The 12097-nt window shown below is 49.2% G+C and overlaps 5 protein-coding genes across 5 annotated transcripts; 3 read left to right on the top strand and 2 right to left on the bottom strand.

The window, feature by feature from the left end:
- Nucleotides 1–304: 304 nt before the first annotated feature.
- N7495_004929 (uncharacterized protein) lies at nucleotides 305–3118 on the bottom strand (the record flags this gene model as incomplete). The annotated part of the gene is made up of 3 exons (XM_057207580.1): nucleotides 305–2529; nucleotides 2588–2740; nucleotides 2965–3118. The coding sequence occupies 3 exons, from the start codon at nucleotides 3116–3118 to the stop codon at nucleotides 305–307; spliced, it is 2532 nt and encodes an 843-aa protein (XP_057061354.1).
- A 986-nt stretch (nucleotides 3119–4104) lies between these two features.
- tim9 (protein transporter TIM9) lies at nucleotides 4105–4642 on the top strand (the record flags this gene model as incomplete). The annotated part of the gene is made up of 3 exons (XM_057207579.1): nucleotides 4105–4112; nucleotides 4236–4305; nucleotides 4451–4642. The coding sequence occupies 3 exons, from the start codon at nucleotides 4105–4107 to the stop codon at nucleotides 4640–4642; spliced, it is 270 nt and encodes an 89-aa protein (XP_057061353.1).
- Nucleotides 4643–5376: 734 nt separating this feature from the next.
- N7495_004927 (bifunctional alcohol dehydrogenase/S-(hydroxymethyl)glutathione dehydrogenase) lies at nucleotides 5377–6790 on the top strand (the record flags this gene model as incomplete). Its single annotated transcript, XM_057207578.1, has 5 exons — nucleotides 5377–5397; nucleotides 5456–5470; nucleotides 5573–5687; nucleotides 5750–6523; nucleotides 6576–6790. 5 exons carry the CDS (start codon nucleotides 5377–5379, stop codon nucleotides 6788–6790), a joined length of 1140 nt encoding a protein of 379 aa, XP_057061352.1.
- Nucleotides 6791–7524: 734 nt separating this feature from the next.
- Nucleotides 7525–8653, top strand: N7495_004926 (putative 1-aminocyclopropane-1-carboxylate deaminase; the record flags this gene model as incomplete). Its single annotated transcript, XM_057207577.1, has 2 exons — nucleotides 7525–8090; nucleotides 8146–8653. The coding sequence occupies 2 exons, from the start codon at nucleotides 7525–7527 to the stop codon at nucleotides 8651–8653; spliced, it is 1074 nt and encodes a 357-aa protein (XP_057061351.1).
- Nucleotides 8654–9238: 585 nt separating this feature from the next.
- Nucleotides 9239–11277, bottom strand: N7495_004925 (LIM domain-containing protein; the record flags this gene model as incomplete). Its single annotated transcript, XM_057207576.1, has 2 exons — nucleotides 9239–11112; nucleotides 11166–11277. 2 exons carry the CDS (start codon nucleotides 11275–11277, stop codon nucleotides 9239–9241), a joined length of 1986 nt encoding a protein of 661 aa, XP_057061350.1.
- Between the last annotated feature and the right edge of the window lie 820 nt (nucleotides 11278–12097).

The raw sequence follows: 12097 nt of genomic DNA, 5'->3' as shown, positions 1-12097 counted from the left end.
ATGGGGCACGGAGGCTCAGCAAAAAGCTAGTAGGCACATGAGCGAGCAAAGATTGCAAGCAAGATCTGAGTAAGAGTGTTCGTAAGATATAGAAACCCTTAACCCGCTTATCAACACAAACAAACCCGATTACTGTTGTTGCAGAGAATCGACCTCAATGGGTTAGGGCATAACGTAAATGCTCCAAGAGTTTTCATGAAAAAAAAAAAAAAAAGCTTAGGGCTGAAGAAGGCAAAAATAAAAATCAGGCGATACACCCGTAACACGAGAGTAAGACATTTTGAAGAATAAGGAGCCAAAGGTTCTAAACAATCTGGGTAGAGACTGATTCATCCGTTGATTCCTTCAAAGGTGCCGAGGTAACAGTCTCATCTGACGACGGGAGAGTATTAGCAGCCGGTGCTGACGTATCACTCGGTATCTTGGACTCAGGCACAGTGGGTGTCTCGGGGCTGTGAGGTTCCTCGGGGATTGAAGGAGGCATGCCAGCAACGGGAAGTAGAGAGGATGGAGAGCGCAAGGGCTCTTCCTTGGGCTGCTCGCTTGGAACATCAATGATCGGCATTCCATGCGAATGGCCTAGAGTTGTGGGAGATAGTGGCTGAATGTGAGCTGAAGGCTCACTGTCTGACTGATTAGGGCTCTTGGTGCGTTCACGCTCATCCTTCCCACCATCGCGCACATGCGCCACCTTAGCCTTGAATCTGCCGAACAGACTTCTCTTCTCAGGCTCGGTACTGGAGACGGAGCTGCCATGAGCACCGGCGTCCAGGCTCAACGGGCGACTGGCAGGATGTTGACCACTGCCGATAGAGCTGGTACTCTGTTGGGCAATAGGGTTGGTCGCCACAAGAGGAGGAGACCCAAGACCAAGTCCAACATTGGAACGGCTAAAGCGCCAACTACGCCGTTTACTTCGGCGCTCGGAAATGTTGTCATCATCGGGCCCATCTATATCGGAATTATCTGTGAATGAGGACCGCGAGTTAATAGACGGTGTGCGTGAGGGCTGAGGTCGCAAGGTGTTTTCGGTGTGGTGCGCACCCTCTCCGAAAGTTGGAGTCGACTCTGCCGTGGCGCTTGAAATTTCTGGGTTAGGAGGTCGTGGGGTCGTATCCCCAATTGAACCCTCTGTTGACGGCAGTTCACGATTCGCGTCCGAGGTGGTGTCATGAGCATGCTCTGAGAGGACACCATGTAAGGAGATAGAAGAACTTTGAGCGCTGATGCTTGCGCTACCCGGGATACGTTTCTTTCTCAAACGATTTGGCTGTCGATGCTCCTTCCCCTCAGCATCAGGAGATGGAGTTTTACTAAAAATGTTGGCGAGCTTCCTTTCACGAGTCGGAGTGACGACAGCAGGTGGGGGCGAGGATGGAGGCTCAAGATTTTCATGCACTCGAGTATCGACGATGCTCAGTTTCTCGGCTTCTTGGGGTGATATAGGACCATGGGTCGCAGTGTGCACAAACACGGAACCAGTTGGTGTCAAGGGCGCGACAGGCGCGGCGGGTTTCGGGTTGGAGATTGACTCTTCTGCCTCTTCACGTAGAGAAGGCGGGCGACTGGCAGATCGGCTAGCAGATCGAGAGCTGTGCGAAACCGAGACAACGGGAGGAGTTGTGGAGCTAGCTTCGTTGGCGCGTGCGGCCCGCACTGAAGTCACCACGGGGCCCATCTTCGAGGGCAGGGTATTGCTCCGGTGAACACCAGAACCACCAATCGAGTTGGGAGTAGCTGGGCTGGGAACTCTGTTGGAAGCGCGTGAACCTCGCGAGTTGCGAGACGAGACAGACGCATTTCGGCGCAAACTATCCAATTTGCGGTTATTGTCGTTGCCAACGCTAGCGTTGGATGCCGATCGCCTAACAGTGGAAGTAGGGGATCTGTTGGACCCTGTAGGTTGCTGAGAAGCCAAAGTTGGCACCTTGGGCTGGGATCCAGCTTGCACCTCCTTGATAGTCTGTTCATCCACCGCACTGCCACTCATGCCCACCAAAAAGTGATCTTGGTTCTCAATCAGGAAAATTAACACATCCTGGCTCAGCTTATATTCCTCTGGTGACATATCGTGTTGCGGATGCGACAGCAAGCCAGGCTGAAAGATGGCTGAAAGGTTGGCCGAAGTCATACGGTTCTGTTCCGATTTTGAGGCGAAAACGGCGAGAAGATCGAGGATGTAGAGAAGTAGCTGTTTGTTCAAGGGAGGAAGCTCGATGATCAAGCGCTGGTAGGTCTCAACGGCCCTTGCGTGATCGAATCTCTCCGCATCTGGCACCGGTCCCTCGGCTTGCACCTGTCTCTGATAAACGCGCAGGGGTTCGCGGAAGCGCTCGTAAAATTCCAGAGGAACAATGGGCTCCGGCAATTGGTTGAGGTATCGGCGAAGCACATTGGCAGCATCGTGTACAGTATATCCCTCCCAGTCCAGTCCTTTACCGTATCGCTCGGGGGAATCGAAAAGTTCTTGCAGATCCTTGATACGTTTCGCGGATCCATTCAGCCGAAAGATACCTTCGACGTCGGTTGCTATGTAAGATCAGGTTAGCGACAATGCAGTGATGTAGAACGGGGTCTCTTCATCTACCCTTTTCCTTAAGAAAGACACCGCACTTGGCGACGACGATTGGAACGTATCCATAGATAAAGCTTTCACCATTTTCGTTGTTCAGAGAGATCGCGACGTTGGCGTACTTGATGCTTTCATTTAGCGGAACGCCAAAGATGCCTCGGGGTGGCTCTATTTGCGACGAATTAGAATTCTAGCTCTCATGTACTCGATAACTCAGCATGGTAGAGGGGGAATTTTGGCGTGAGTGCATGTCTGGAGCTTTAGGTCAGACTCCAGGGGATTGCGAACCGATGCAGACAAATGGGGCAGTGATGTGGATAGGGAAATGTGTAGGATACTCGCGCACTCATGCTGGGGTACCACTGTACGAAGCTGTAAGAGACTGGACATACCCTTTGAATCCTCTTTCCGAGTGGTGTTCCGTTTGAACTGTCTCCACCACGAGACCAAGTCTCGCTTCGACGGTGGAGAGTTGGCGCCGACATGATCAGAGGTGGTAGGAAGCGGAGTTGGCTCCATGCCCGGCTGTGATCTGCCGGTCACCATCGTGATCGAGTGTGTAGAAAGCCTGCGGTAATGAGCGGGTACGAAGATCGAGAGGTGGAGAGGTGGAGGGGACTGAAGACTAGGCTTGGCAACTTTTGCGGAGGGGCGCTATGACTGCGTCACCGCCCGCGTACTGGGAAATCCTGGAGTGTTCAAGAGATGGAAGGATGCTGTAGGAAGGAAAATCAGTGGAACAAGATAAATGGATGATGGAAGGGGGGAGGGGGGAAGATGGGAAGAAGGGGGGGCTGGAAAGACAACAAGGTAAAGGGTGGTAAGGGAAAGATGAAAGACACGAAATGGAAGTCTTGGAATGGAATATCGGGACGAATGAAAGAACAAAGAGCCCAAGTAGTTCTAGGCGTTACTAAATATTCATAGGGTTAAATCATGACAGGTTCCAAGGTTCCTCTCTCTACAATGGGCAGATGGAAACGGGGCTGTCAGAGTATAAGTTACTTGCAGAATGTCCGGGGGAAACGGAAATGATTTCTACCCGATATTACTACTAATACCCCCCCTTCCTATATATATTATTTTCTACTCTGCATTCTATGGTATTTGGGATTCCCGATCGATATCTTCTCTATTTTAGAAATCTTGGCCGGATCCAGGTACCAAAGTGGAGTGTCGATGAAAGTAGCCGTGGAGTCCTACTCGAGAACCAATGGGAAATTTGAACTTCTTCAATTTAATTTTCATATGGATTTAACAGTATGAGACAATTGACATCAGTAGATGTATGACTTAACCAGTTTTTGATACTCCCAATGAGTCTTAGTAGTTTAATTCCATTCCATACTTCTCATAGGGGATTCGCCCGCAAACAATCGTACTAGTCACGTGTGATCACGTGTATACGGACTCCGGATAAAATTTAATGCGAAGAGAAACAGCTTCGGAGCTTCACGCTTGTTCTGTCAAGGCCATTCATAACATTACATCAACCTTCATCGAAAAAAGTTTATCACTTCTTTCAACACACAATGGACGGGTAGGTCTAATATTTTCACTCGTCTCAGTCATATGAATCTATATGATCTTCCTCGATGGTCAACCACAATGGTCATCGAAGGAAATAGTTTTCTGGATCAAAGCTGATTGAATACCTGAATAGTCTCAACCAGGCAGAGCAGCGCGAGTTCGGCGCCCGTATGGAGCGCAAACAGATGAAGGAGTTTATGACTGTACGTCCTCAGTCTCACACACATCTTGATACGAGATGGACTTGATTATTTTTTTTATTATCCCATAACGTCGATCCACGCATCATCATAACCTCGATATCTCTGGCCCGTTCACGCGACTAACTCTTGATCCTCCCCCTCCCAGATGTACTCCAAGATGGTCCAGCGCTGCTTTGATGATTGTGTCAACGACTTCACTACCAAGTCCCTCATCAACCGTGAACAGGAATGTGTCCTGCGCTGTGTTGACAAGCACCTCAAGAGTTCCGCTCGATTGAACGAGCGGTTCCAAGAACAGAACGCTGCAATGATGCAGGGTCAACTTCCCGGCCAGTAAGGGAACTTGACGATACCACGACGATGGCCAACGGTGTCTTGGCGCGTTCAAGAGGAAAGAGTTGAGCACCCTCGGTTTGATACGCATACAAAACTATCTTCGGGAACTCTTCCTTCATAAGATGTCAGCTCAATGCTTAGATAATCCTTGCGTCTTTAATACAGCCGACCAGGGTACGATTAGCACGGGCTATCTTCATGTACCATATTGATCAAGACGGGATGAACTGGGGAAAACATCCCTACTCGACCCCAAAAATAAAAAAAAAGACATGGCTTAGTTCCATTACATCGATCACCGATATTTTATAAAGCCGATCAAACATTATTGCAAACTAATCCGTACTCCGTATAACGGCTCAGACTCGAAGCCAATTGGATAAAGCTCATCCACGACCCACCATTGGATATCGGAAATCCAAACCCTTTTGGACTTAAATGAGATAAAGAGAATACGGAAAACGGACCGTTAAACCGTAGCTGGAGGTGAAATTGGGTCTCTATTGGTGGAGATAAAGAGGCATGATCGGGTCTGTATTTGGAGAGCCGGTCTTCGCTCTATCGCAGTCTATCACCTTCTCTTCTCCACTCATTTTCTCCTCATCTCCTTATCCTAAACCCCACCACCCCTCATCGGGTCCACATCGACTTCAAAACCCTCCTCTTCCCCCTCGCTTTTCTCTCATCAATTGCTGCGTCTTTTGCTTACATTCATCACTGTGGAAATTTACCATTATGGCTAGCACTGTAGGAAAGGTAATTGAATATTCCACCAATCTCTTCAATTGTGTTTACTAATGCCAACTAAATATAGACTATCACTTGCAAGGTAAGCTTTCAATTTTAGATATCCCCAGTGTCGTCACTCCTCGACATACCTACATTTCTATATTTGCAACCAAAAGTTTAACGTCTTTTTTTTTCTTAACAGGCTGCTGTCGCCTGGGCTGCTGGCGAGCCCTTGTCGATTGAGGATGTCGAGGTTCTTCCCCCTAGGGCCAATGAGGTGCGCATTGAGATTCACCACACTGGTGTCTGTCACACTGGTAAATTTCCCCGCTATTGACCTTCGCAATGTATGAAACCCGTCTAACTAACCACCAATCAGATGCCTACACACTCTCTGGCAAGGATCCTGAGGGTGCCTTCCCTGTCGTTCTGGGTCATGAGGGTGCCGGTATCGTCGAGTCTGTCGGTGAAGGTGTGACCTCCGTCAAGCCTGGCGACTACGTGGTCGCTCTTTACACCCCCGAATGCCGTGAGTGCAAGTTCTGCAAATCTGGCAAGACCAACCTGTGCGGTAAAATCCGTGCCACCCAGGGTCGTGGCGTTATGCCCGATGGTACTTCGCGCTTCAAGGCCCGTGGCAAGGACCTGCTCCACTTCATGGGTACCTCCACCTTCTCTCAGTATACTGTTGTCGCCGATATCTCCGTTGTCGCCGTCACCCCCAAGATCCCCACCGACCGCTCCTGCTTGCTGGGCTGTGGTATCACTACCGGCTACGGTGCCGCCGTCGTGACTGCAAAGGTGGAGGAAGGTTCCAACGTTGCCATTTTCGGTGCTGGCTGCGTGGGTCTATCAGTGATGCAGGGTGCCGTTAAGAACAAGGCTGCCATGATCATTGCTGTGGACGTAAACGATGACAAGGAGGAGTGGTCCCGCAAGTTTGGCGCCACTCACTTCGTCAACCCCACCAAGCTTTCTGGCAAGAGCATCCAAGAGCACCTGATTGAGATTACTGATGGTGGCTGTGACTATACCTTTGATTGCACAGGTAACGTTGGTGTCATGCGCGCTGCTCTCGAGGCCTGCCACAAGGGCTGGGGTGAGAGTATTGTCATCGGCGTGGCTGCCGCTGGCCAAGAGATTTCCACTCGACGTAAGTCAAGTCTTTCTAATTTTTGCCGGACTATAATTAACATTGATTTTAGCATTCCAACTGGTCACTGGCCGTGTATGGAAGGGATGTGCCTTCGGTGGTATTAAGGGTCGCACCCAATTGCCTGGTTTGATTGATGACTACCTGAACGGCGAGTTGAAGGTGGATGAATTCATCACCCACCGGGAGCCCCTGGACAAAATTAACACTGCCTTTGAGCAGATGAAGCAAGGTGACTGCATTCGTTGCGTCGTGGATATGAAATAGACTGTGTGATATAGTTGATGATGAAGCACTTCATGTGAAATATGACTTTCTTTCTTGCATTCCGTCTCCACAGAGCACACTTCACTGTTGTTCGGTAACTAAGGAGTTGACTGGTTTTATATGGAGGATCCTCCCAAGGTCCTCACTGTCCCAATGTATTTGTCTCTTCCAAGGTTGTGAATCCATGCTACTCGACAAACACCAACCTATCTCCCCAAGTAGAAGCGGGGGTCCTAACCTTACAAGGCTCGCTACAGTGATCTAAAGCCCGGTCTTAAAATACATTGACAGCTATGCCCGATACCTGTGCCAGATCTAAATGTCACTCTTGATATCCCAATTATCACCGCTAATGTCACTGCTAATGTCACTCCCGGAGTTCTAATGCTCCTCCTACCTTTGAACCGCTTACACTCGGCATGGATGTACACCGCCTTGAGTATATCGTACCTTTGAATGAACGATCATCGGTTTGTATCGGATAGCGCGGTCCGACTTCGGGTCTCGCTAATAAAGACGCGTTATCAAGAATAACTAGTAGCTAATAAATATTACTTATCTATAGGCGTGCTGAAGAAGGTGACACTGCCTATGGCTGCAGGTAGCATGGATAACGGATCATGACATCGGTATACTACATAAAGGCAGGCTAATACCTATAGTCTCTGAAGTGGCTTGTTCTATCCTTTCGATCTCGGAACATACTTTAAATCTTTTGATAATCCACCTTCACAATGGTTAAGGATACACTTGTTCTCCCGGAGCCCTTTGCTTCCATCCCTCGAACTTCTCTTCTTCTCGGCCCCTCGCCCATACATCGTCTTGACCGGATCAGTGCTGATCTCGCCAAAGACAGCTCCCATCCTGTAGTGAGTATCTGGGCCAAGCGCGATGACTTGAACTCTGCGTACGCATATGGAGGCAACAAGACCCGCAAGTTGGAATACTTGCTTGCTGATGCGCAGGCTCAAGGCTGTGATACTCTCGTGTCCATCGGTGGTGTGCAAAGCAACCATACGCGTCAAGTAGCAGCTGTTGCGGCACGAATGGGTCTCAAGGCTCGTCTTGTTCAGGAACATTGGGTTGATTGGGAAAGCCCTTCCTACGAAACTGTTGGAAATATTCAGTTGTCACGCTTGATGGGAGCTGACGTGCGATTGGATCCTTCTACCTTTGGTATTGAGCACAAGACTACCGCTCAGGCTGTGGTGGAGGAGTCCAAGGCTAAAGGGGAAAAGCCATACTATATTCCTGCTGGTGCTTCAGATCACCCATTGGGAGGAATGGGCTTTGCTAGATGGTAAAAAGACTTCTGGTCAGTGACCATCCAGTATGTAATGACTGACTTGATATAGGGCATTTGAAGTACGTCAGCAAGAACGGGAAGAAGGTATTTTTTTCGACACAGTCATTGTCTGTGCAGTGACAGGCTCCACTTTCGCCGGAATGATCGCCGGATTCAAACTCCTGGAGCGGCTGTACCCTGAAGAGCCCAAGCGCCGGATCATAGGTATCGACGCTTCAGCCAAGGTTGAGGCTACTCGAGCGCAGGTTTTGCGTATCGCACGCAGCACAGCTGCTAGCATTGGTCTGAAGGAGGATGATATCACCGATGCAGACGTAGAACTGGATGATCGGTACCACGCAGGTACATACGGCATTCCTGACCAACTGACTTGGGACGCCATCAATTACGCTGCTAAGCTTGAGGCTTTCATTACCGATCCAGTATATGAAGGAAAGAGCTTTGCTGGAATGATAGATATGATTCGACGTGGGGAGATTAAGGGCGGAAATGTATTGTATGCGCACTTGGGAGGGCAGTTGGCTTTGAACGCATATGAACTTGGTCGTACCGAGTAATAGCATTTATCGAACTAGGCTAGAGCTAAGGATTCAAGTCCCCGGGGACAATAAAGGACGAAAGGAAGTGGAATATAAGAAATAGGCGAATGGATATCTACATTCTGAACATTCAGGACCAGGCCCATAATATATACAATACATCTCCCGAGTTCGGGGCGAATAGAACGAGTTATTTGAGAAGCACGCCGTCAGTCAAGGTATTGAAAATGTACCATTGGAAACATGTCAACATGTCAATATATCATGTCGTGAACTAAGGGAACATCCACCCACATAGTCGCAGACGAGTAAAAATGGGGATCAAGAGAATGGAAAGTTGAAGAAAGATAATTGGAAAGAATCCCAGCACACAGGGGGATTAAAACGATCAACGCTATGTCGGCAGCAGCCGACAACGAAAGAGATGGACTAACAAAAGTCCGAGGGTATAACGCAATGCGAGCGAACGAATGGTAAATCCAGTTGAAGCCATCGCTAGCATCTTGAAGATGAAATGACATCAAAAAGCAAAACAAAGGGGAAAAACAAGTTCTCAGTGTGACGTGTGTAATTCCAATGAAAAGAGTTTATAAGTGTCCAGGCTCAGATCATCATGAGCCTAGTCGTCCGTCGCTCAGGGAAGCGCTTAGCCCCACCTGGAGGAGGATTGCGTGGACCAGGTCTGAGTCCCTGATCTGGTGCCAAAGAAGATGGATGGGGTTGTCCTTGTCCTGGAGGTGGATATCGGCGTGACTGGGACAGAGGAGAAGCGCCGATTGTAGGTCGTCGACGACCATGAGGTGGAGGACCGTATGAGGCAGCTGCAGCGCGACGGGCGTCCCTTTCACAAAAAACTTCCCCATTCCATTCAAAGTAATCACCATTGAGCAACACATGACATGTTCGACATTGCAAACATGTCGGGTGGAATCGACGACGATTCACCTGTCTGGGATCCCGTCCAACGGTTTCCAGATACTGGCCTTCAATGCCGGTATGACAGGTGGAGCATAGAGACCCGTTACGCTCGTGGTAATGCTGCGCGCAATAAGGCCGATTATTGAGAACATAGAAGTCGGCTGTGGGGAAAGAGGAATGACACTCGAAGCAGACGAAGCAGCCGCGGTGATATCGCCCCGTGAGACGACCGTCTGATGAAGAAATGGATTTGCCGGTGATCTCCTCGCCACATCCCTTGCATTGACCCTTCGACCGTGTCGTGGAACGACTTTGTGGACGAGGAATTGGTGCAGTGGCTGATCTTTGCATTGGCCGTCTTGGTGACGAGGGTTCTAGGGGCGGTTCTATCAGTGACCTTTGCTCTCGCTTTTCGACAACCAAGGACAGGCCGCCTTGGTTGATGGTCGGATCAGTCGGGGAGTCTGGACTGAAAAATACAGCCGGAATAGGTGGAACACCCGCGCTTTGTGCTTGATTGGGTACTTCCAAAACCGTCAGTCGCGTTTTTAGAGGGGCTTCTTCCGCTAAAGGACTCAAGTCAGAAGTATCCGAAGTTTTGTCTTGATTGAGGCTAAAGTCAGAGGGGAGGCTGGACATAGAGCTCCCACTGCGAGTGCGTGACGGAGACGAGTCTGATGGGGACGAGTCCGATGATATCGAGCTCTCGGTCTTGGGAATGTGATCCTCCAAGCCCAAGGTACGTGCGAAACTCGTGATTGACAATCTCTCGCTTGATGCATCCGACTCCCTTCTTGGTGCATCGATGCCAGATTCTGTGGGTGAATGGTGTAGAGAATGCTGAGACGGCGGAGAGTCATGACCCTCATCTCTGGATTGTTCTGTCAAACATTTTTCCGCCGGTGAATCATGCAAGCTGCCTAGAGGGATATCTGCCGTGATACCGAAATCAAAGCCACTGTAGGTTTCACCACGACCATTTCGGGACCCAACGGACAGATTGGAGTCTCTAGGGAAAGAGTCCTTGGGTGTTCGAAGTGGCGCAGGTGGTACTGGTGGGGTGTCATCTTCCATGATAGAACGAAATCCTCGGGAAAAGCTGGTTGTGGATGATCTCGCCGTGGAGCTGCCATGTTGAGTACTTGCCGAGGACGTACGGTAGCTGCTGTGACTGGCAAGAGAATCCGTACGTTGGTGAGGAAGACTTGACGATAGTCGCACATTTTCCGGAGGCGAATCAGAGTATAGACCCCGGGTGCCTACGAGAGTCGGTGACCTATTTCCTGGCATGGGGAAGGAAAGCACTGAATCCAAGTTGATCGCATCGGTAGCAACTTCCGAAGAGCCGGGTTGTGGTGAGATGGACAAAGGTGAGGGTATATGTGATTCAATACTGCTTGCAGGTGTAGGAACATTTGGTTGTAGGAATGGACGGTTTGCGACAGAGGGATCAATTCGATGTGGCATTGCTGAACGACCGAGCTTGGCTGGCATATATGTTTCTGATTTTTCTGGGGAGTCGAGGTCTGCAGAAAGTGGTGGTGTTGGAGGCGCAAGTACTACACTAAAATCAGTCAATTGTACACGGATGGATGTGAGACTATAGACCTACCAGGGCTGACGGCAGCACCGTCACACTCGTGCTCAGCCATGGAAACAATGTCAACATCATGCCCACAGTTAGAACACTTAATGGTGGGCAAGAAGCCCATATTCACCGCCATGTTGAATCAGCTAATAAATGACCATGGAGAGTTGAGTCAACAGGCACTTTTTTTTTTCGATGAAAACCTATGGGGTACGGAGTACTCCGTATCCGTAGTACTCCGTATAAGATTGAATATCTAGAAAGAGAGAGGGAAGAATGTTTGGAAGAAGTTTGAATTGAACAATTTCAAAAAAGGAGTTCCACTTGGAAGATCAATAGAGAAGTGGACCTTTGACTAGCGTATGTCTGTGCCGCGTCCTCACAAGATTTTCTTATTTCAGGGGTAACTGATCATCTACTTTGTACTTGTATTTCACCTGATTTATTGTGTTGGTATTTGTACAAAGTTCAAACTCTTAATCGTGATATTCGTCTATGGAGAGCACAGTCCATGCTGCGGTCATCATCTGTTTAAATCTCGCAACTCTATGGTGGAGCATCGACAAGCGAAGTCCATGTTTAGACCCACTATTGATTGAACATCCAAAGATCTGATGTGACTGAGAGCGCTGAGTCCGCTGATGTGTACAAACCGGATCCACACGATCCTCAATCTAGCCTCTTTTCGCAGCGATCTACAAGCACTACCTCGAATTATGTGGCCGGTTCTCTGCACTCCGCTTGCTTTGGTTGCTCCAGGTTGGGGGCCGCTCTCTCATGAGTCGTTCCTGTTGATATACCACGTAATCGGTCCTTCAATCACCTTCAATCAATTCCCGACACCCTTGGAACTCTCGCTGAATCGATGCAACTATGAATGAGATCATGCGTATGAGGACTTAGAACAACCATCTCTGTCTGATTGGTGAATTCACCACATCAATTCAGTTGGGAGA

Source organism: Penicillium taxi (assembly GCF_028828555.1).
Source record: "Penicillium taxi strain IBT 34144 chromosome Unknown utg000004l_segment0_segment0, whole genome shotgun sequence".
Lineage (NCBI taxonomy): Eukaryota > Fungi > Ascomycota > Eurotiomycetes > Eurotiales > Aspergillaceae > Penicillium > Penicillium taxi.
The sequence above is the reverse complement of the archived record's forward strand: the minus strand, read 5'-3'. Positions and strand labels throughout refer to the sequence as shown.